Source organism: Oncorhynchus kisutch, linkage group LG8 (assembly GCF_002021735.2).
Source record: "Oncorhynchus kisutch isolate 150728-3 linkage group LG8, Okis_V2, whole genome shotgun sequence".
NCBI lineage: Eukaryota > Metazoa > Chordata > Actinopteri > Salmoniformes > Salmonidae > Oncorhynchus > Oncorhynchus kisutch.
This window is the reverse complement of record NC_034181.2, coordinates 55557539-55579977: the sequence shown is the minus strand read 5'-3', so window position 1 is coordinate 55579977 and position 22439 is coordinate 55557539. Positions and strand designations below refer to the sequence as shown.

At 42.4% G+C, this 22439-nt stretch overlaps 1 protein-coding gene across 2 annotated transcripts in view; it reads right to left on the bottom strand.

Annotated features, from left to right (window-relative positions):
- LOC109895550 (tetraspanin-4-like) overlaps positions 1–22439 on the bottom strand; it is a 116125-nt gene that overhangs the window by 25946 nt on the left and 67740 nt on the right. For both annotated transcript variants that reach the window (XM_020489321.2, XM_020489320.2), the window contains one exon: positions 10517–10708. In XM_020489321.2, the coding sequence (XP_020344910.1) occupies positions 10517–10708 (192 nt within the window). The remainder of the gene's footprint in view (positions 1–10516; positions 10709–22439) is intronic.

Below are 22439 nucleotides of genomic sequence, written 5' to 3'. Positions count from 1 at the left end.
CACATTTATTATTGTTTTGGCTCCGTACCTCAGCACTTTCAATTGATACAAAGACTATGAGGTGAAAGTGCAGACTGTTAGCTTTAATTTGAGGGAATTGTCATCCATATCGGTTGAACCGTTTAGAAATTAGAGCACTTTTTGTACATAGTACCCCCATTTTAGGGGACCAAAAGTATTGGGACAAATTCACTTATATGTGTACTTGAAGTACTAAAAATGTAAGTATTTGGTCCATTATTCATAATACGCCATGACTACATCATGTGACTCTACAAATATCATACCCCCCCCCCAATAATGCTAACTTGCCCTGTTATTGTAATGGTGAGAGGTTAACATGTCTTGGGTGTCTGCAACTTTCATACTCATCATTATTCACTTAGGATTGTCCGTAATCATGTTAGCATCCACATTCATGTAGAAGTGTTTAGATACATGTTCTATTCTTATTTACAATAAAAGTGACTCCAAAATGACACAACACATTATTTACCATTCATTTCTATTGGGCACAAAATTATCTAAATCACAACCGAAACAGCAAATGCATCCAACAAATTTGTAGTCACAAGCTCGACGTAGTCATTGCGTGCTATGAATATGGGACTAAATACTTAACTTTTTACTACTTTAAATACACAAGTGAATTTGTCGTTACTTTTGGTCCCCTAAAATGAAGGGACTATGTGCAAAAAGCGCTTTCATTTCTAAACGGTTCACTCGGTACGGATGAAAATACCTTCAAATTAAAGATGCCAGTCTGCACTTTAATCTCATAGTCATTGATTATCTCAAATCTAAAGTGCTGGAGTACAGAACCAAAACACTAACAAAAAATGTCCTGTCCCAATATTTTACGTGATATATAACCTAACCTGTATGCCTTTCATATTTGGAAATACTTACATATTTTAAATCAACAAACCCAAACCTTCTTGATCGTTTGCTAGATTAGATAGTTTCTGAGTAATACGTTTCCCCCCTACAGGCCTCACGCGAGCGCTCGAAAAAGTTACCACCCGATACATCCTACCCCCGCAAAGCAATCGTTCCGTCCCTCTCGCAGAAAAATACTTGACTAATCTCAAACGGAGAGGAAAGGAGAGAACATGGGAGGCTGATGGAATGACAGCGAGTTTTCGAATGTCAAGGGAGTGAAAGTGTGAGTTTACGAGTGCGACTGTCACGCCCTGACCTTAGAGAGACTTTTTATTTCTCTATTTGGTTAGGTCAGGGTGTGATTTGGGTGGGCATTCTAGTTTTTCTATTTTTGTATGGTTCCCAATCAGAGGCAGCTGTCTATCGTTGTCTCTGATTGGGGATAATACTTAGGCAGCCTTTTTTCCACCTTTAGTTTGTGGGATCTTGTTTGTGTGAAGTTGCTTTCTGCACTGCATGTAACTTTACGTTCGTTTTGCATTTTGTTGTTTTTCAGTGTCATTTAAAATAAAGAAAGATGTACTTCTACCACACTGCACCTTGGTCCAATCCATCTCTAAACGAGCGTGACAGCGACTAAGTCTGTGAAGACAATACTTGGTTTACTGCAGTCTGGTGTATGGTGCATTTGTCTTTTCTAACTGCTAAAGCGTCATTTTCAGGCCTTTCTAAGTGTGAAAGGCTAGTTAGAGTGGTTCTCACAGTCCTCGTCAGGTTTGGGCGGACGTCGCCTTCAAGGACTGCTTGGCAGAGCTTCTTTGAATGGGAGACCACGGGCTGCGTGTGCCGGCTTTATTAATGCATTACTTCAGTGTCTCCCAAACTCAGTCCTCGGGACCCCGTTTTGTTTGTTGTCCTAGCACTACGCAGCTGATTCAAATAATCAACTAATCATCAAGCTTTGATTATTTCAATCAGCCGTGTAGTACTAGGGCAAACGTGCACCCATTGGGGTCCCCAGGACAGAGTTGTGGATATGCTGCATTACGTTATGCAATCGTGTGGGAAAACGATCATTTTAAAAACACAAGGCTGAAGGGGTCATAGAGAGAAAGGAAAATGGAGCGGCAGGTAGCCTAGCTGATTGAGAGAATGCCAAGAGTTTGCAGAGCTGTCATCAAGGCAAAGGGTGGATACTTTGAAGAATCTCATATATTTTCACTTGTTTAACACTTTTTTGGTTACTACATGATTCCATATGTGTTATTTCATAGTTTTGTTGTCTTCACTATTAGTCTACAGAAAATAGTAAAAATAAATAAAAACCCTGGAATGAGTAGCTGTGTCAACTTTTGACTGGTACTGTGCGCGCACATGTACATGGCTGTGAGGGAAGCCCCCCACTACAGTAGCCAAACCAGCCCTGTTATTTATGTTATGACTTGTTTCTCCCCTCGTCAGGCTTTGCTGATATCCCAGTTTAGTGGAGATCAATGCCTTGTCAGGGAGAGCGATGAGGAGAACTATAATCAAACTGCTGGTCTGCCATTGATCTCGGGGGGGGGGGGGGGGGGTTATCGACTCTCTGTGATTCCCATTCAGCATGAAAGCTACCGAGGCTCTTTGTTGATAGACGGACAAGGGAGAAACTGAAGGCGTGCCACTGTTAGACGATGCCTCCCAAATCAATACCTTGAGGAATTCAGCTGTGTCGGACCGGTAACAAACTAACTTGGGGTGGCGGGGAGGTTACAACTGTGCTAGGTCCCAAATGACTCTCAAATGGCAGCCCCTTTTTACTTTGTTCTGTAGCCACTGATCTGAAAGGACTGGCTAGGCGAAAGCAATGCGGTGGTGTTTTTCAGGTTTGGGCCGGAATCTGGTCTTGGTGCACTAACTAAAAAGCCAACCTCCAGCTCATCACCTTTGATCTCGGGCCAGTCTTGCACGTCGCATTTTACACCCATAGAGATTTAGTGGAGATTTAACTCCTGAACTGTGACTTAATGCAGTGAGTCTGCGGTGGAGGTAGAAGCTTCCAGAGAGGCTGTTTTTAGCTGGAGGCAGGGCTCTAAAGTGCGACCAATTTGTTCGCATATGCAACAAAATATTTTTCTGTGCGACCAGGAGTTTTATTTTGGGAGCACTGTGCCCTTAAGAAAAAATCTCCCAGATAATAATTGATGTAATAATAACGCGAGTGCAGATTCGATAGCGTCGTGGTTGCACCATTACTACAGTGAAAACGGCTTGCTTATAGCCCAACTAGGTCAAAAGGTCCGACCCATATTCCCGGCTCAATATTTTTATCTCCCTATAGTGGATCGCAGGGACCACATTTTACATTCCTTAGCCATGTCTTGGGCATTTCTAAAACTACTCGCACGTCATTTACACTTTGTTCAGTCATTTCATCTCATTGGCTAGCTAGCTAGCTAACAACCTGGTAACATGACCAGTATCTCCAAACATTTGAGGCCACAGACAGAAAGGAAAAGGTCATAGCAATGAATAAATGACAGATCTCTTGCATGTCTTCGTCACCAACCGGACGTTTTTAAAGAGACCGTGCACAATTTTCAATGTAATGCATCTCAATAGGAAAACAGTGCTTTTACACAATGCAGAAACCGATTATTCCACAAACAACTTTGTAATATCAATGACAGGTATTCGTATCAACATTTGAGATTTTATAATAAACAAATGCCTTTACAGTGTGTCACATATTACCCACTGGGCACAGACCTCAATTCAACGTCTATTCCACGTCATTTCATTGCAATGACGTGGAAACAATGTTGATTCAACCAGTGTGCCCAGTGGATAGTTTCTTCTTTCTAGGGAACAACATGTGCTTAAAGTAGCTAGAATTCATATAGGCTGTATCTCAATCAATTAAAGAAATCTAATATTCTGGTGCTACCAATGAAAAATGTCATTTAGAGCCCTGGTTGCAGGTTAACCATAATGGAACGCTCGACAACCCAGTTTAGAGCGACCTGGTTCAAATGGACTGAAATGTGTTATCGGATCTGAAATTTGTCCCTACAAGACCACTTCAGAGCATTCAGACTAGAAGGAGCAGTCTCCAGTGTAAAAGTATGGCAGTCCACCAAGATGGCTGTTAGGCTACGTTCCATATTAGTACACTACTTAGAATGTGTGCCTAAAGCTTTGTTCCAATATGCATACTAGCAAACCACTTGAAATGTGTGCACAAGGGCAAGGCTCAGTGGTGACACATCATTCAGGGCAGGTGGGGCAGAGCCTGTTTTGAGCCCCACCTTTCTAGCCTGTTTTGCATGCTATTTTGGCATATCAGTTTGCAAACAATGTAATTTTTAAAAATACATTTAGTTCATAAAGCCGCATACAAACATGGTATTTTTTTGTGCTTTCTTGAGTAAAGCAGCTCCAAAATGCATGTGTTTCAGCCTAGCTCAGTGCTTTCTGTGGTGGTGGGGCAGCCAGCGGAAAATACGGAGCATAGGGGTTGGTAATGTTCTCTAGTTGCACCGTGATTGGCTCAGTGTTCTGTCACTCATGGGGACACTACGTCACCGGCAAATCTAAGGGTAGAGCTCGAAAATTCAAGCCCCTTGGATGCTGCCATAGAGTTACATTAGAAGTGCACATCCAAGAAGGCTCAAGGTCATTGGCCACAGGTCAAATGACGTTATATCTATAGCAGCTTTGATTGGACTGATCATGTCAACGTCATACTTTCAAAATCTTAAGTTGCAAGCTAGCAGTCATCATGAATTAAGTCGACAATCTACTTGCAAATCCTTTTTAATGAAGAGAAATTATAGATAAAACGTATCGGTGCTCATCGGCCATAAACATCACACAACAAGTTGGAAATCACAAATTCAGCAAGTGTGGTTTGAAAGTAATCGGTGGCTAACTGCAAGCATTGCAAAGCAATCACTAGCCAGCTATTCAGTGAAGTGTGTGTGTGGTCCCAAGTCTCTTTTCCAAGCTTAAAAGGATAAACATAAAAAATTGGCCATTGTGTCAATCCAGCATGTTTGTTGTCGCGCTGAAAACAACTGGAAACTCAGAACTGGGAAATCAGATTTCAGTGAGTTCAAGACAACTGGAAACTGGAGAAAAACTCAGACGGGGAAAATAAGCTTTGAACGGTCATCTCGGAATTGCAAATCGGGAACTCGGGTCTCTTTCTAGAGCTCCGACCTGAAGATCACTGACATCATCATGATTTGACCCTGTTTTTTTCCGAATTCCCAGTTGTCTTGAGCGCTATGTGACCAGGTCAAACGTAGTGCACTACATACAGTGGGGCAAAAAAGTATTTAGTCAGCCACCAATTGTGCAAGTTCTCCCACTTAAAAAGATGAGAGGCCTGTAATTTATCATAGGTACACTTCAACTATGACAGACAAAATGAGAGAAAAATATCCAGAAAATCACATTGTAGGATTTTTTATGAATTTATTTGCAAATTATGGTGGAAAATAAGTATTTGGTCACCTACAAACAAGCAAGATTTCTGGCTCTCACAGACCTGTAACTTATTCTTTAAGAGGCTCCTCTGTCCTCCACTCGTTACCTGTATTAATGGCACCTGTTTGAACTTATTTTCAGTATAAAAGACACCTGTCCACAACCTCAAACAGTCACACTCCAAACTCCACTATGGCCAAGACCAAAGAGCTGTCAAGGACACCAGAAACTAAATTGTATACCTGCACCAGGCTGGGAAGACTGAATCTGCAATAGGTAAGCAGCTTGGTTTGAAGAAATCAACTGTGGGAGCAATTATTAGGAAATGGAAGACATACAAGACCACTGATAATCTCCCTCGATCTGGGGCTCCACGCAAGATCTCACCCCGTGCGGTCAAAATGATCACAAGAACAAAAAGAGCAAAAATCCCAGAACCACACGGGGGGGCCTAGTGAATGACCTGCAGAGAGCTGGGACCAAATTAACAAAGCCTACTATCAGCAACACACTACGCCGCCAGGGACTCAAATCCTGCAGTGCCAGACGTGTCCCCCTTCTTAAGCCAGTACATGTCCAGGCCCGTCTGAAGTTTGCTAGAGAGCATTTGGATGATCCAGAAGAAGACTGGGAGAATGTCATATGGTCAGATGAAACCAAAATATAACTTTTTGGTAAAAATTCAACTCGTCGTGTTTGGAGGACAAAGAATGCTGAGTTGCATCCAAAGAACACCATACCTACTGTGAAGCATGGGGGTGGAAACATCATGCTTTGAGGCTGTTTTTCTGCAAAGGGACCAGGACGACCGTGTAAAGGACGACCGTGTAAAGGAAAGAATGAATGGGGCCATGTATCGTGAGATTTTGAGTGAAAACCTCCTTCCATCAACAAGGGCATTGAAGATGAAGCGTGGCTGGGTCTTTCAGCATGACAATGATCCCAAACACACCGCCCGGGCAACGAAGTAGTGACTTCGTAAGAAGCATTTCAAGGTCCTGGAGTGGCCTAGCCAGTCTCCAGATCTCAACCCCATAGAAAATCTTTGGAGGGAGTTGAAAGTCCATGTTGTCCAGCAACAGCCCCAAAACATCACTGCTCTAGAGGAGATCTGCATGGAGGAATGGGCCAAAATACCAGCAACAGTGTGTGAAAACCTTGTGAAGACTTACAGAAAATGTTTGACCTCTGTCATTGCCAACAAAGGGTATATAACAAAGTATTGAGATAACCTTTTGTTATTGACCAAATAATTATTTTCCACCATAATTTGCAGCTGGCTGGTGTATTTACGGACATATTCAATCAGTCCTTATCCCAGTGTGCTGTGCCCACATGCTTCAAGGGGGCCACCATTGTTCCTGTTCTCAAGAAATGTAACTGAGCTAAATGACTAACGCCCGGTAGCACTCACTTCCGTCATCATGAAGTGCTTTGAGAGACTAGTCAAGGACCATATCACCTCCACCCTACCCGACACCCTAGACCCACTCCAATTTGCTTACCGCCCCAATAGGTCTACAGACGACGCAATCGCAATCACACCGCACACTGCCCTAACCCATCTGGACAAGAGGAATACCTATGTAAGAATGCTGTTCATCAACTCCAGCTCAGCATTTAACACCATAGTACCCTCCAAACTCGTCATTAAGCTCAAGACCCTGGGTCTCGACCCCACCCTGTGCGACTGGGTCCTGGACTTCCTGACGGACCGTGGTGGTGAGGGGAGGAAACATGATCTCCACCCCGCTGATCCTCAACACTGGGGCCCCACAAGGGTGCGCTCCCAGCCCTCTCCTGTCCTCCCTGTTCACCCATGACTGCGTGCCCATGCACGCCTCCAACTCAATCATCAAGTTTGCAGACGACACTACAGTGGTAGGCTTGATTACCAACAACGATGAGGCGGCCTATAGGGAGGTAGGTGAGGGCCCTCAGAGTGTGGTGTCGGGAAAATTATCCTCACACTCAATGTGAACAAAACAAAGGAGATGATCGTGGACTTCAGGAAAAAGCATATCCACATCGATGGGACAGCAGTGGAGAAGGTGGAAAGTTTTAAGTTCCTCAGCATACACATCACGGACAAACTGAAATGGTCTACCCACACAGACAGCGTGGTGAAGAAGGCGCAGCAGCGCCTCTTCAACCTCAGGAGGCTGAAGAAATTCGGCTTGTCACCAGAAACACTCACAAACTTTTACAGATGCACAATCGAGAGCATCCTGTCGGGCTGTATCACCACCTGGTACGGCAACTGCTCCGCCCACAACCGTAAGGCTCTCCAGAGGGTAATGAGGTCTGCACAACGCATCACCGGGGGCAAACTACCTGCCCTCCAGGACACCTACACCACCCGATGTCACAGGAAGGTCAAAAAGATCATCAAGGACAACAACCACCTGAGCCACTGCCTGTTCACCCCGCTATCATCCAGAAGGCGAGGTTAGTACAGGTGCATCAAAGCGGAGGCCGAGAGACTGAAAAACAGCTTCTATCTCAAGGCCATCAGACTGTTAAATAGCCATCACTAACACTGAGTGGCTGCTGCCAACATACTGACTCATCTCTAGCCACTGTAATAATAAAAAATTGGATGTAATAAATGTATCACCAGCCACTTTAAACAATGGCACTTTATATAATGTTTACATACCCTACATTACTCTTCTCATATGTATATACTGTACTCTATACCATCTACTGCATCTTGCCTATGCCGTTCAGCCATCGCTCATCCATATCTTTTTATGTACATATTCTTATGCATTCCTTTACACTTGTGTGTATAAGGTAGTTGTTGTGAAAATGTTAGATTACTTGTTAGATATTACTGCACGGTCGGAACTAGAAGCACAAGCATTTCGTTACACTTGCATTAACATCTGCTAACCATGTGTATGTGACAAATAACATTTTATTTGATTTAGGGAACAGGGTCCCATTTGCGATGCGGTCTCAGTGCCGTAATCCTTTTAAGAGTTTATTTGCTGAGAAAAAGAAAACTCTCCAAGGCTCTAGTCTATTCATTGTGTAGCCAGACTGCCGTCCCTTTCAATAGATGAGTATAATACAGTGTGTTGGTTATACTTGAGCACTTACTTTTGTTAAATTGGTCTGCTGACGACGGTGTTATGATGTCTGATGTCCTTGTGGTAAAATGAAAACTAACAAAAGCAGCAAAAGAAGTAACTATCAAAAGTAAACGATGGCAGTTCTATATCTATTTCCAAACAATGTCAATGTAGCCTACCATCTTTTAAATTGAAAAGCACATGCTTGAGAGAAAGTATAATGATGAAACCTTCATTATGACATATTTTTGTGATATGCTAGTGTGGCTATTGGAAAAATGCTTTGTATTCTCCAATGAATCTCATGGAGATAATAGAATAAAACATGAAAACATAACCTCATTAATAGACTTACAAGACGTTTAGTACACAACTGTTGTAAGTTATTGCCATGTTACAAATTACCACTCAACCTTATTACATTTTCACCACAGCAATTAGCACTGTCAAATCTTGATCTATTTCCCCCTCAATGATCAGTTCAGTTATCAAATCTCAAATTGTTTTTTTTACCCTGTTTCCTCCCCAATTTCATGGTATACAATTGGTAGTTACAGTCTTGTCTCATCGCTGCAACTCCCGTACGGATCAGGAAGAGGCGAAGGTCGAGAGCCTCCGAAATACAACCCAACCCAAGCCAAGCTGCACTGCTTCTTGACACAATGCCCACTTAACCCGGAAGTTGCACCAACGTGTCGGAGGACACACTGTGCACCTGGCTACCGACTCAGCGTGCACTGCACCCGGTCCGCCACATGAGTCGCTAGTGCGCGATGGAACAAGGACATCCCTGCCGGCCAAACCCTCCCCTAATCCTGACTACACTGGGCCAATTGTGCGCTGCCCCATTGGTGGTCTCCCGGTCGCGGACGGGCCTGGAGCCTGGACTCGAACCCAGAATCTCTAGTGGCACAGCTAGCACTGCGATGTAGTGCCTTAGACCACTGCGCCACTCGGGAAGCCCCTAATTGCTTTTGTAATGAAAGCAGAGGGTTAGAGCTATCTCTTTTGAAATCGATGTGAATTCTCAAGATGATTCGTCAGTCGCTGCGAAAAAGCCTTTGCGAACATCGTCTTCCAATCACATTGACACAGTGGTTCAACCGGCTAGGCGTTCTGGGAGAATGTGAAGGCTGATACCAATGATGGGCTTTTGCTCTGCGATACGTTTGATGGTCGGTCCCATGGGGCCAGTAATTGAGCCACCTGCTGCGCTGGTGTCATAAACTTTATTTAAAACCTAGGTTTAAAGGCTAAACTAACAGACAGTTGTTTGAAGTAAATAAAATGATATGGTTTGTTATACGATGTGAGACTTGTTCTTATCAACCAGAGACAATTTTGACTTGAAATAGTGTTTTTAAATGGGAAGATGGAGTTTGGAGTTATGAATGTGTGGTTCCAATGACTGGGTTGAAGCATGGTGCTGGTTGTGGGTTTGATTCCGTCATACCCAGATCTGTTTCACCCGTCTTTGTGCTCGTCTCCACCCCCCACCAGGTATCTCCCCTCATTATCCACAGTGTATTTATACCTGTGTTCTCTGTCTGTTGCAATTTCGTCAAGCGTTTTTCACATGCTCCTGTCTTTTTCATGTTCCTGTTTTTTGACCATTCTGCCTGCCCTGACCCTGACTGTCGTTCTGTACCTTGTGACACCACCCTGGATTACTGACCTCTGCCTGCCCTGACCCTGAGCCTGCCTGCCGTTCTGTACTTTTCGGACTCTGCTCTGGATTACTGACCTCTGCCTGCCCTGAGCCTGCCTGCCGTTCTGTACCTTTCGGACTCTGCTCTGGACTACTGACCTCTGCCTGCTCTTGACCTGTCATTTGCCTGGCCCCCTGTTTTTGTAATACAATTTTGTTACTTTAAAACTGTCTGCATCTGGGTCTTCTCCTGAGACTTGACAAATATACACAATGTGTCACTGTCTGTTGAGGTTGACATTTGTACGTTGCTTTGGATAAAAGCATCTGCTAAATTATAAAAGTGTGAATATAACATGATGCTTACAGCAGAAATGTGAATGTTTATAAATACTAATTATCAAGGTTCTTTTTGTCATCAAGAGTGGCAGATACTCACGCTCAGCAACAGCGGACGACTTTCTTTGACAGCTCCGACACAGCCGAGGCAACCAATCACCATGATGATGGTCCCTACCACAATGAGTAGATTGGCTGCTGAGAGGGATGGGAGGGATGAGGAGAGTGTGGCAAAGTTGCCCTGGGTCACTGACAGCCATACTCCCACGCCCAGTATTCCACAACCCCCCAACTGTCAGAGAAAGAAGGAGAGAGATAGACACAAGAAGAAGGAAAGAAAGAATAGAAAAAGTGAGTAGCATATTAAAAAAAACACACAACATAAAATACTTTGGGATTATTTGGTGCACACATATACATTTTCACACAACACAACACACACAAATCCCAAGGCGATGCCAGGAAATGCATTGCCCGGCATGCTCAACCAAGACAGGGAGACTCGATTTGCGTGGTTAAATATGTGATTATTGTTTTTCTCCCTAACTTCTATCCCAACTGTACAACCACACCAGATCGGTTTTAAATCAGCTCTTGAGGTCAAAGTAGGGCAGGTCATGAATAAAACTGCTCTGAAACACTGTGTACTGCCGCTCCAATCACTCCAATCACTTAGACAGGTTGGTGCAAGTCATCCATCACCCTCCACCATGATCAGAATACTAGAACAGATGGAAATTAGAGGATGATTATACTGCTGTCTCTCCTCATACAAGCCTATCATCATACCCCTGAGAGAGAAGTCAGAAGGGAATCAGAGAGAGAGAGAGAGAGAGAGAGAGAGAGAGAAAAGACAAGGAAATTGATAGACACAGAGACAGACAGACAAGGGTACTGCAGTAATGTACATGAAATAACAATGACAAGGTAAAACAGATATGATACATGCTCCAATGCCCTATTTTATCGACACATAGCGCTTTACATACGTACATACCACATGCTCTGTGCCTCAGTCGATACAATGTCATACTTAAAATTAGAGGTCAACCGATTACGATTTTTCAACACCGATACCGATTATTGGACAACCAAAAAAGACGATGCCGATTAATCGGCCAATTTATTTATTTATTTGTAATAATGACAATTACAACAATACTGAATGAACACTTTTATTTTAACTTAATATAATACATCAATAAAATCAATTTAGCCTCAAATAAATCATGAAACTTGTTCAATTTGGTTTAAATAATGCAAAAACAAAGTGTTGGAGAAGAAAGTAAAAGTGCAATATGTGTCATGTAAAAAAGCTAACGTTTAAGTTCCTTGCTCAGAACATGAGAACATATGAAAGCTGGTGGTTCCTTTTAACATGAGTCTTCAATATTCCCAGGTAAGAAGTTTTAGGTTGTAGTTATTATAGGAATTATAGGATTATTTATCTCTATACCATTTGTACTTCATATACCTTTGACTAGTGGATGTTCTTATAGGCACTTTAGTATTGCCAGTGTAACAGTATAGTTTCCGTCCCTCTCCTCGCCCCTACCTGGGCTCAAACCAGGAACACATCGAAAACAGCCACCCTCGAAGCATCATTACCCATCGCGCCATAAAAGCCACGGCCCTTGCAGAGCAACTACTTCAAGGTCTCAGAGCGAGTGACGTTTGAAACGCTATTAGCGTGCACCCCGCTAACTAGCTAGCCATTTCACATCAGTTACACCAGCCTAATCTCGGGAGTTGATAGGCTTGAAGTCATACATTGCGAAGAGCTGCTGGCAAACGCACGAAAGTGCTGTTTGAATGAATGCTTACGAGCCTGCTGCTGCCTACCACCGCTCAGTCAGACTGCTCTAACAAATATCAAATCATAGACTTAATTATAACATAATAACACACAGAAATACGAGCCTTAGGTCATTAATATGGTCAAATCCGGAAACTATCATTTCAAAAACAAAACATTTATTCTTTCAGTGAAATATGGAACCGTTCCGTATTTTATCTAACCGGTAGCATCCCTAAGTCTAAATATTGCTGTTACATTGTACAACCTTCAATGTTATGTCATAATTATTTCCAATTCTGGCAAATTAATTACGGTCTTTGTTAGGAAGAAATGGTCTTCACACCGTTCACAACAAGCCAGGTGGCCCAAACTGCTGCATATACCCTGACTGCTTGCACGGGAACGCAAGAGAAGTGACACAATTTCCCCAGTTAAAAGAAAGTCATGTTAGCAGGCAATATTAACTAAATATGCAGGTTTAAAAATATATACTTGTGTATTGATTTTAAAGAAAGGCATTGATTTTTATGGTTAGGTACACATTGGTGCAACGACGGTGCTATTTTCACAAATGCGCTTGTTAAATCATCACCCGTTTGGAGAAGTAGGCTGTGATTCAATGAGAAATGAACAGGCACCGCATCGATTATATGCAGTGCAGGACACGCCAGATAAACAAGTAATATCATCAACCATGTGTAGTTAACGAAGTGATTGTGTTAAGGTTGGTTGTTTTTTTAGAAGATAAGTTTAATGCTAGCTAGCAATTTACCTTGGCTTCTTGCTGCACTCGCGTAACAGGTAGTCAGTCTGCCACACAGCATCCTCATGGAGTGCAATGTAAGGCAGGTGGTTAGAGCATTGGACTAGTAACCGGACGGTTGTAAGATTGAATCGTCGTTCTGCCCCTGAACAAGGCAGTTAACCCACCATTCCTAGGCCGTCATTGAAATTAAGAATCTGTTCTTAACTGACTTGCCTAGTAAAAAAATAAATAATACAAAAATAAGAAAATGTAAAAAGAAATCGGCCACAATCGGTGTCCAAAAATGCAGATTACCGATTGTTATGAAAACTTCAAATTAATCGGTCGACCTCTACTTAAAATATAACATGTTCTGTGCCTCAGTTAGTACAACATCTCCATAACATGCTTTTGCTGAGAGGGCCTCATACTGACATCTACAGTATGTGGGCTGCCCTCTAACCCTGAACTGTGACGGAGAGACTAGAGATGTACAGATCAGACGCCTGACAGCGCCAGAGGGTTGATAAGGAAATGATCTCGGGAGTCTTCGAAAGAACTCCCGTCTGCCCTCCTTGAGACTACACTTCCCTCTTTTCATGGTTCATGAATCCATTGTGTTCTACGTGAGACACGTCTTGTATCCCAAATGGCACCCTATTCCCTATATATTACACTACTTTTGACCAGAGCTCTATGTGACCAGGTCAAAAGTAGTGCACTACATAGGGAATAGGGTGCCATTTGCGATGCAGTCTCAGTGCCGTAATCCTTTTAAGAGTTTATTTGCTGAGAAAAAGAAAACTCTCCAAGGCTCTAGTCTATTCATTGTATAGCCAGACTGCCGTCCCTTTCAATAGATGAGTATAATTCAGTGTGTTCATTATACTTGAGCACTTACTTTTGTTAAATTGGTCTGCTGACGACGGTGTTATGATGTCTGATGTCCTTGTGGTAAAATGGGAAAAAGCAACAAAAAAGTAACTATCAAAAGTAAACGATGGCAGTTCTATATCTATTTCCAAACAATGTCAATGTAGCCTACCATCTTTTAAATTGAAAAGCACATGCTTGAGAGAAAGTATAATGATGAAACCTTCATTATGACATATTTTAGCCAGCAGATGAGCTGTGCCAACTCAAGTTTTGATAAGGGCATGGCATCATGAACACACCATAAAATTACTTTCAACTGGTTATTTTATTGCTTGGAATATAATCTGCCAGTCTATGTCTTAGTGGTTGTCACACCCTGATCTGTTTCACCTGCCTTTATGCTTGTCTCCACCCCCCACCAGGTGTCTCCCATCTCCCCTCATTATCCCCAATGTATTTATACCTGTGTTCTCTGTTTGTCTGTTGCCAGTTTGTTTTGTTTAAGTCTACCAGTGGTTTTCCACTGCCTCCTGTCTTTTCTATAGTTCCTGTTTTTGACCATTCTACCTGCCATCCTGTACCTTGCCACACCACACTCGATTACTGACCTCTGCCTGCCCTTGACCTGTCGTTTTGCTTGCCCTGTCATTTTGCCTGCCCCTGTTCTAGTAATACACTTTTGTTTGCATCTGGGTCTTCCCTAAAACATTTTTTTAAATGTCATCTTTATTTAACCAGGTAGGCCAGTTGAAAACAAGTTCTCATTTACAACTGCGACCTGGCCAAAATAAAGCAAAGCAGTGGGACAAAAACAACACAGAGGTACAGATGGGAAAGGTAAACATACAATCAATAACACAATAGAAAAATCGGTGAGTGCAAATGAAGTAAGGAGGTAAGGCAATAAATAGGCCAATAGTGGCAAAGTAATTACAATTTAGCAATTTACACTGGAGTGATACGTGCAGATGAGGATGTGCAAGTAGAAATACTGGTGTGCAAAAGAGCAGAAAAACAAATATGGGGAAGAAGTAGGTAGTTGGATGGACTATTTACAGATGGGCTGTGTACAGCTGCAGCGATCGGTAAGCTCGGTAAGCTGTTCAAGTAAAAATTCCCTGTCTTAGGTCAGTTAGGATCACCACTTTATTGTAAGAATGTGAAATGTCAGAATAATAGTTTTTTATTTCTTTCATCACATTCCCAGTGGGTCAGAAGTTTACATACACACAATCAGTATTTTGTAGCATTGCCTTTAAATTGTTTAACTTGGGTAAAATGTTTCAGGTAGCCTTCCACAAGCTTCCCACAATAAATTGGGTGAATCTTGGCCTATTCCCCCCCTGACAGAGCTGGTGTAACGGAGTCAGGTTCGTAGGCCTCCTTGCGAGATGACATCAAGGTTTTTATTGACTATTCAATTCGGGACAGGTTGCATCCCACATCATCAGGTTCAATCTGAACTTGATGAAACGTCAAAGTTGTTGATCACCTGAAGTCGTTTCTTGTCAGCAGCTAAGAACAATTCACCATACTTAAAGGCTATAGGTTACATCTCAGCAGTCCTATTCAACAGAAACCCAGTACACTTATAATCAGATTTAGATGTGTATTAAAACGAACTGTTTATTCGGCATGGAAAATATTGCAAAGGTAATTATGGAGAACTTCTGCATAATTACCGGTGATTAATTGGACAAATTTATCAAATCAGTAAGGGACTCATCCTATTGAATCTCTCACCAGCAGCGAGTTGGTTCAACACCAACACCAAAATAATTAGTGAGTCTAAGCAGATTGTTCATTCTTTGTTAAGTGGGTTGGAAGAGGGAGCTGACTCGCTCCGAGGCCTTCTGGTGTCTATAGCTAAAACTTGGGCCAAACAACTGTTTTTTTTTAGCCTCTTCCTAAATCTGTTTGCTTGGTCTTGCCAACTCCTATATGACAATCACCATAGAAGTTGGCAAGACCGCACAATCGGATCTGGGACCAGGCTACTGATTTGTATCTTCTTACATATCAGTAATCATAACATCATCTCTATCCTCCAGATGTTGTGTTATAGATCTCTATCCAGGAGTCCCCACAGTAACGCTGTATTATCTGCCAAATGTTGCCCTCCGCTCTGTGACATCTCCCACAATCTGCTTGTATATGTGGGAGTTAGAATAGATAAAGGGAAAATGCTTTCAAGTATGCATCTATGGTGTTTTGTGCTAGTGGGAAATCTCTCATTTAAATCCAGGTCTCAGATATTGGAATTTAGACACTCCTATTCTCAAGCAATGTAAGAAAGCACCAAAGGAGCACGTGTTTCAGGATGGGATTTGGTGTCGTCATAAAAATTTAAAAAGTGTGGTGGTAATTTATGCCAGAAGAAAGCAAAGCCAGTAAAGCTCTCAGCATTTTAATGTTTTAAACAAAAAACAATGACTATATGGACTCTGCAGCCGATCCAAAGCAATATACAGTAATCTCCCTGAAGAGTAGAGCCAAGGTTCATAAAAATAATACTCTATAATAATAATACACCCCCCCCCTCAAAAAAAAAATGGAGGCACACAGGAGATCATCTGATGAATACACAGCCTGAGAGCCAGTGGAGCTGGTAGTGCTAGTGAGCTTGCTTACATCCCCCTAGTACTGTCTTGAAAAGCTAAAGGGTCTTGAATATTAAGATGCTCTCATCCCCAGTACTATAATGTTTCCCCTCCATGTTGAATAGAAAGCTCTCAGCTGGTAGCTAGCCTCCTCATCACCATATTCCAGTGGGGGCTACACATTGGCGGTGGAGGAGGGCATTCACCTCACATACAATGTAGAGCGTTCTGAGACCTTGGTCGAACGTAAAAATGCAATTTATCACTCAGGTCGGCGGTTCGTTCAAGACTGAGGGCCCAATTCAATCTAAATCTAAACGCTTGTCTTTAACAAGAACGCAATCCAGGAGGAGGAGGATGCATTGCATCTTGAGACCATAGCTTTTTCAGTAGTATAGCCAAGTGGGGGTTTGAAACTGATTGAGAGTGTTTAATAGTCACAGAGTGGCAGGTGTGATTGCAGCAGACAGAGAAAATGTTAGGCTTCGAGCTCCAACATGCAGGACTAGTGAAATAAAATAATGAAAATGGTCATAAACAACAATAGAAATAGCACTATATACAGTGCCTTGCGAAAGTATTCGGCCCCCTTGAACTTTGCGACCTTTTGCCACATTTCAGGCCTCAAACATAAAGATATAAAAACTGATATTGTTCCTTAAAAAAATGCAGTGTATGATACCATTTTGTAGCTGAGTCTCTACTTTTATCCAATGTAAAAAAAATAAAATTGAAACATTTTGCTACATAAGACCGATTTGAGCCGGGCAGTCACATATTTGATCAAAGTTGTTCACTCGCTAAATCGAGGGGGCAATGTTTGTAAATTGGACCACCACTTAAGATGACAATCAAACTGCTTCTGGTTTAGACAGGGATTCCTCAGAGGGAAAGTGGCTAGCAAGAGGGCTGAGGGGGTAAAAATAATGGGATTAGACCAAAGCCCCACAAATGATTCGTTCTCGAGTTAGAGTTAGTTGAGCAGAGGCTGTGCATATTTTGGTTCTACAAAGCTGTGTCCATCATAACATTCAATAATCAATTAATTGCAGTCATTCTTGCACCATTCAATCAATTATCAGTTCTAAACCAGTGGCGGCTCCTCAGAGGAAGGGGAGAACCATCTTCCTCAGCGAATTTCTTCAATCTATATTTTTTAGATTAAACTATAAATATACTCACATCAAATAATTGATTAAAACACACGGTTTTGCAATGAAGGGCTACAGAAGCCTCAACAGCACTCTGTAGGGTGGTACCATGGGGAGAGAGCAAGCTATATTTCATAGTATTTTTTTCCACCTCACTTTCATTTACTTAGCTAGCGAATGCAGCCAGCTAGTTTAGCCTACTCAAACAGTCGAGATTTATATCATTTAAAAGCTTACAAACAAGATTGTCAAACTATTTTACAATTTCTTAAATTAGACATTTACCTCAATGTCAGTTGTAGTATCCAAAAATGTGTGAACTTATATTCGCATATGACCATTTAAAAGTTGACATTCAACGGTGGGTGCACCGTAATTGTGGTAGTAATTAGAAGTTAAAATGTCAATAATTTAAAAAAATGTCAATAGTGTACCAGCTAAATATCAGTGGTCTGCTAAATCCTATTTAAATAGGCAGGTTTCCATTGACACAGGTTTACAGTGCCTTGCGAAAGTATTCAGCCCCCTTGAACTTTGCGACCTTTTGCCACATTTCAGGCTTCAAACATAAAGATATAAAACTGTATTTTTTTGTGAAGAATCAACAACAAGTGGGACACAATCATGAAGTGGAACGACATTTATTGGATATTTCAAACTTTTTTAACAAATCAAAAACTGAAAAATTGGGCGTGCAAAATTATTCAGCCCCTTTACTTTCAGTGCAGCAAACTCTCTCCAGAAGTTCAGTGAGGATCTCTGAATGATCCAATGTTGACCTAAATGACTAATGATGATAAATACAATCCACCTGTGTGTAATCAAGTCTCCGTATAAATGCACCTGCACTCTGATAGTCTCAGAGGTCCGTTAAAAGTGCAGAGAGCATCATGAAGAACAAGGAACACACCAGGCAGGTCCGAGATACTGTTGTGAAGAAGTTTAAAGCCGGATTTGGATACAAAAAGATTTCCCAAGCTTTAAATATTCCAAGGAGCACTGTGCAAGCGATACTATTGAAATGGAAGGAGTATCAGACCACTGCAAATCTACCAAGACCTGGCCGTCCCTCTAAACTTTCAGCTCATACAAGGAGAAGACTAATCAGAGATGCAGCCAAGAGGCCCATGATCACTCTGGATGAACTGCAGAGATCTACAGCTGAGGTGGGAGACTCTGTCCATAGGACAACAATCAGTCGTATATTGCACAAATCTGGCCTTTATGGAAGAGAGGCAAGAAGAAAGCCATTTCTTAAAGATATCCATAAAAAGTGTTGTTTAAAGTTTGCCACAAGCCACCTGGGAGACACACCAAACATGTGGAAGAAGGTGCTCTGGTCAGATGAAACCAAAATTGAACTTTTTGGCAACAATGCAAAACGTTATGTTTGGCGTAAAAGCAACACAGCTCATCACCCTGAACACCATCCCCACTGTCAAACATGGTGGTGGCAGCATCATGGTTTGGGCCTGCTTTTCTTCAGCAGGGACAGGGAAGATGGTTAAAATTGATGGGAAGATGGATGGAGCCAAATACAGGACCATTCTGGAAGAAAACCTGATGGAGTCTGCAAAAGACCTGAGACTGGGATGGAGATTTGTCTTCCAACAAGACAATGATCCAAAACATAAAGCAAAATCTACAATGGAATGGTTCAAAAATAAACATATCCAGGTGTTAAAATGGCCAAGTCAAAGTCCAGACATGAATGCAATCGAGAATCTGTGGAAAGAACTGAAAACTGCTGTTCACAAATTCTCTCCATCCAACCTCACTGAGCTCAAGCTGTTTTGCAAGGAGGAATGGGAAAAAATGTCAGTCTCTCGATGTGCAAAACTGATAGAGACATACCACAAGCGACTTACAGCTGTAATCGCAGCAAAAGGTGGTGCTACAAAGTATTAACTTAAGGGGGCTGAATAATTTTGCACGCCCAATTTTTAGTTTTTGATTTGTTAAAAAAGTTTGAAATATCCAATAAATGTCGTTCCACTTCATGATTGTGTCCCACTTGTTGTTGATTCTTCACAAAAAAAAATACAGTTTTATATCTTTATGTTTGAAGCCTGAAATGTGGCAAAAGGTCGCAAAGTTCAAGGGGGCCGAATACTTTCGCAAGGCACTGTACTTAATAGTAACTGTGGCAGTGATGACAAAATACAGTTGAAGTCGGAAGTTTACATACACCTTAGCCAAATACATTTAAACTCAGTTTTTCACAATTCCTGACATTTAAACCTAGTCTTAGGTCAGTCAGGATCACCACTTTATTTTAAGAATGTGAAATGTCAGAATAATAGTAGAGGGAAAGATTTATATCAGCTTTTATTTTTTTCATCACATTCCTAGTGGGTCAGAAGTGTACATACACTCAATCAGTATTTGGTAGCATTGCCTTTAAATTGTTTAACTTAGGTTAAACGTTTCAGGTAGCCTTCCACGAGCTTCCCACAAAAAATTTGGTGAATTTTGGCCCATTCCCCCCTGACAGAGCTGGTGTAACTGAGTCAGGTTTGTAGGCCTCCTTGCTCGCACACACTTTTTCAGTTCTGCCCACAAATTTTCTATAGGGTTGAAGTCAGAGCTTTGTGTTGGCCACTCCAATACCTTGACCTTGTTGTCCTTAAGCCATGTTGCCACAACTTTGGAAGTATGCTTGGGGTCATTTTCCATTTGGAAGATCCATTTGTTACCAAGCTTTAACTTCCTAACTGATGTCTTGCGATGTTGCTTCAACATATCCACAATTTTCCTCCCTCATGACGCCATCTATTTTGTGAAGTGCACCAGGCTCTCCTTCAGCAAAGCACCCCCACAACATGACAATGCCACCCCCGTGCTTCGCGGTTGGGATGGTGTTCTTTGGCTTGCAAGCCTCCCCCTGTTTATTTTGTTTCTGGTGTCCTTTGACAGCTCTTTGGTCTTGGCCATAGTGGAGTTTGGAGTGTGACTGTTTGAGGTTGTGGACAGGTGTCTTTTATACTGATAATAAGTTCAAACAGGTGCGATTAATACAGGTAACGAGTGGAAGACAGAGGAGCCTCTTAAAGAAGAAGTTACAGATCTGTGAGAGCCAGAAATCTTGCTTGTTTGTAGGTGACCAAATACTTATTTTCCACCATCATTTGCAAATCAATTCATAAAAACCCTACAATGTGATTTTCTGGATTTTCTTTTTCATTTTGTCTGTCATAGTTGAAGTGTACATATGATGAAAAATACAGGCCTCTCATCTTTTTAAGTGGGAGAACCTGCACAATTGGTGGCTGACTAAATACTTTTTTACGGCCTATCCCGGCCAAACCCGGACGATGCTGGGCCAACTGTGCGCCGCCCTATGGAACTCCCAATCACGGCCGGATGTGATAAACTATTGGCCAGTCTTTCAGTTTTTGCCATGATGCTCTTGTACTGTGTGCGTCTGAGTGATTGAAGCTGGGAGAACAGGTCATGGCTTAGGTGGCTGGGGTCCTTGATGATCTTCTTGGCCTTCCTGTGAAACCTGGTGATGTAGGTGTCCTGTAGGGCAAGCAGTGTGCACCCAATGGTGCGTTAGGCTGCACGTATCACCCTGTGAAGAGCCTTGCGGTCTGCGGCGGTTGAGTTGCCGCACCAGGCTCCGGTGCAGCCCGATAGTATGCCCTTGATGGTGCTCCTGTAGAACACTGTGGGCCCTAGGGGACAGGCCACATTTCTTCAGCATCCTGAGGTTGAAGAGTCGGTGTCATGCCTTCTTCACTATGGTGTACATGTGGTTAGACCATTTCAGGTTCTGTGAACACAAGTACACAGCGGTGGTGCATAATATGTGTCAAGCCTCTGGTGAAATTCCACCGAGTTCCACAGCTTCTTGCGTTGATGCAGTGGTTGGTTGTAGGCCTATTAGAGAAGAAAGCTCATCTCTTCACACTGATGCTGTGATCTCGGCAGATGGGAAGAGCTCCAGCAAGCATGGTTTACAGAAGGCGGGGTACGATTGTCTCTTTTGGAGCACGGCACCAAACAAAATAACACAGCCCCTGCAAAACCCTATAAATAAACTGTGGCTGTTCGAACGAGGGAGCGAGGACGAAATAGAGATTGAGAGGAAGAAAGATGGAGAGAGAGATGGGAAGGGAAGGAAAGAGAGCGAGGGGGGGAAAGGAAGAAAGAGAGAGGGGAGGGTTGAGAAATAGAGAAGGACGCAAATGGTAATCAATAATGCTCTCATCTCTAGGGGATTCTCCCTTGTTCCTCCTCTACTTCCTACTCCTACCCCCTTGTTCTAATAGCAGGTACCATACACAAACACACATGGCTCACACATACACAATCACGGCTCACACACACACACACAGTAGCATGTACTGTACACACGGCAAAAGCACACACTCACACCCACAAGGCTCACACACAGGTACCCCAGAGTCTAGGCTCATTATATCGACTCTGCTTGGAGAGAACAGTGATTTGTTGTGGTAGCTGCCAAGTTCGTCAGACCTTGTCACACTCCCCCTTAACAGCAATCAACTCTGTTCATGTCACTCAGCAAAGGCCCGGGTCTCTGGCATTAATATGCTAGGATAATTTTGCTAACGTTGTGTTTAAGCTAGCTCGTAAAACATTGGAAATACACTGAACAAGAATATAAATGCAAAATGCAACAATTTCAAAGATTTGACTGAGTTACAGCTCATATGAGGAAACCAGTCCATTTAAATAAATTAATTAGGCCCTAATCTATGGATTTCACATGACTGGGTATATAGTTATGCCTTTGTTGGTCACAGATACCAACAACAACAAAAAGGTAGGACCATTTGCCCTATGTGGCGCGACACATCTCCTTCACATAGAGTTGATCCGGCTGT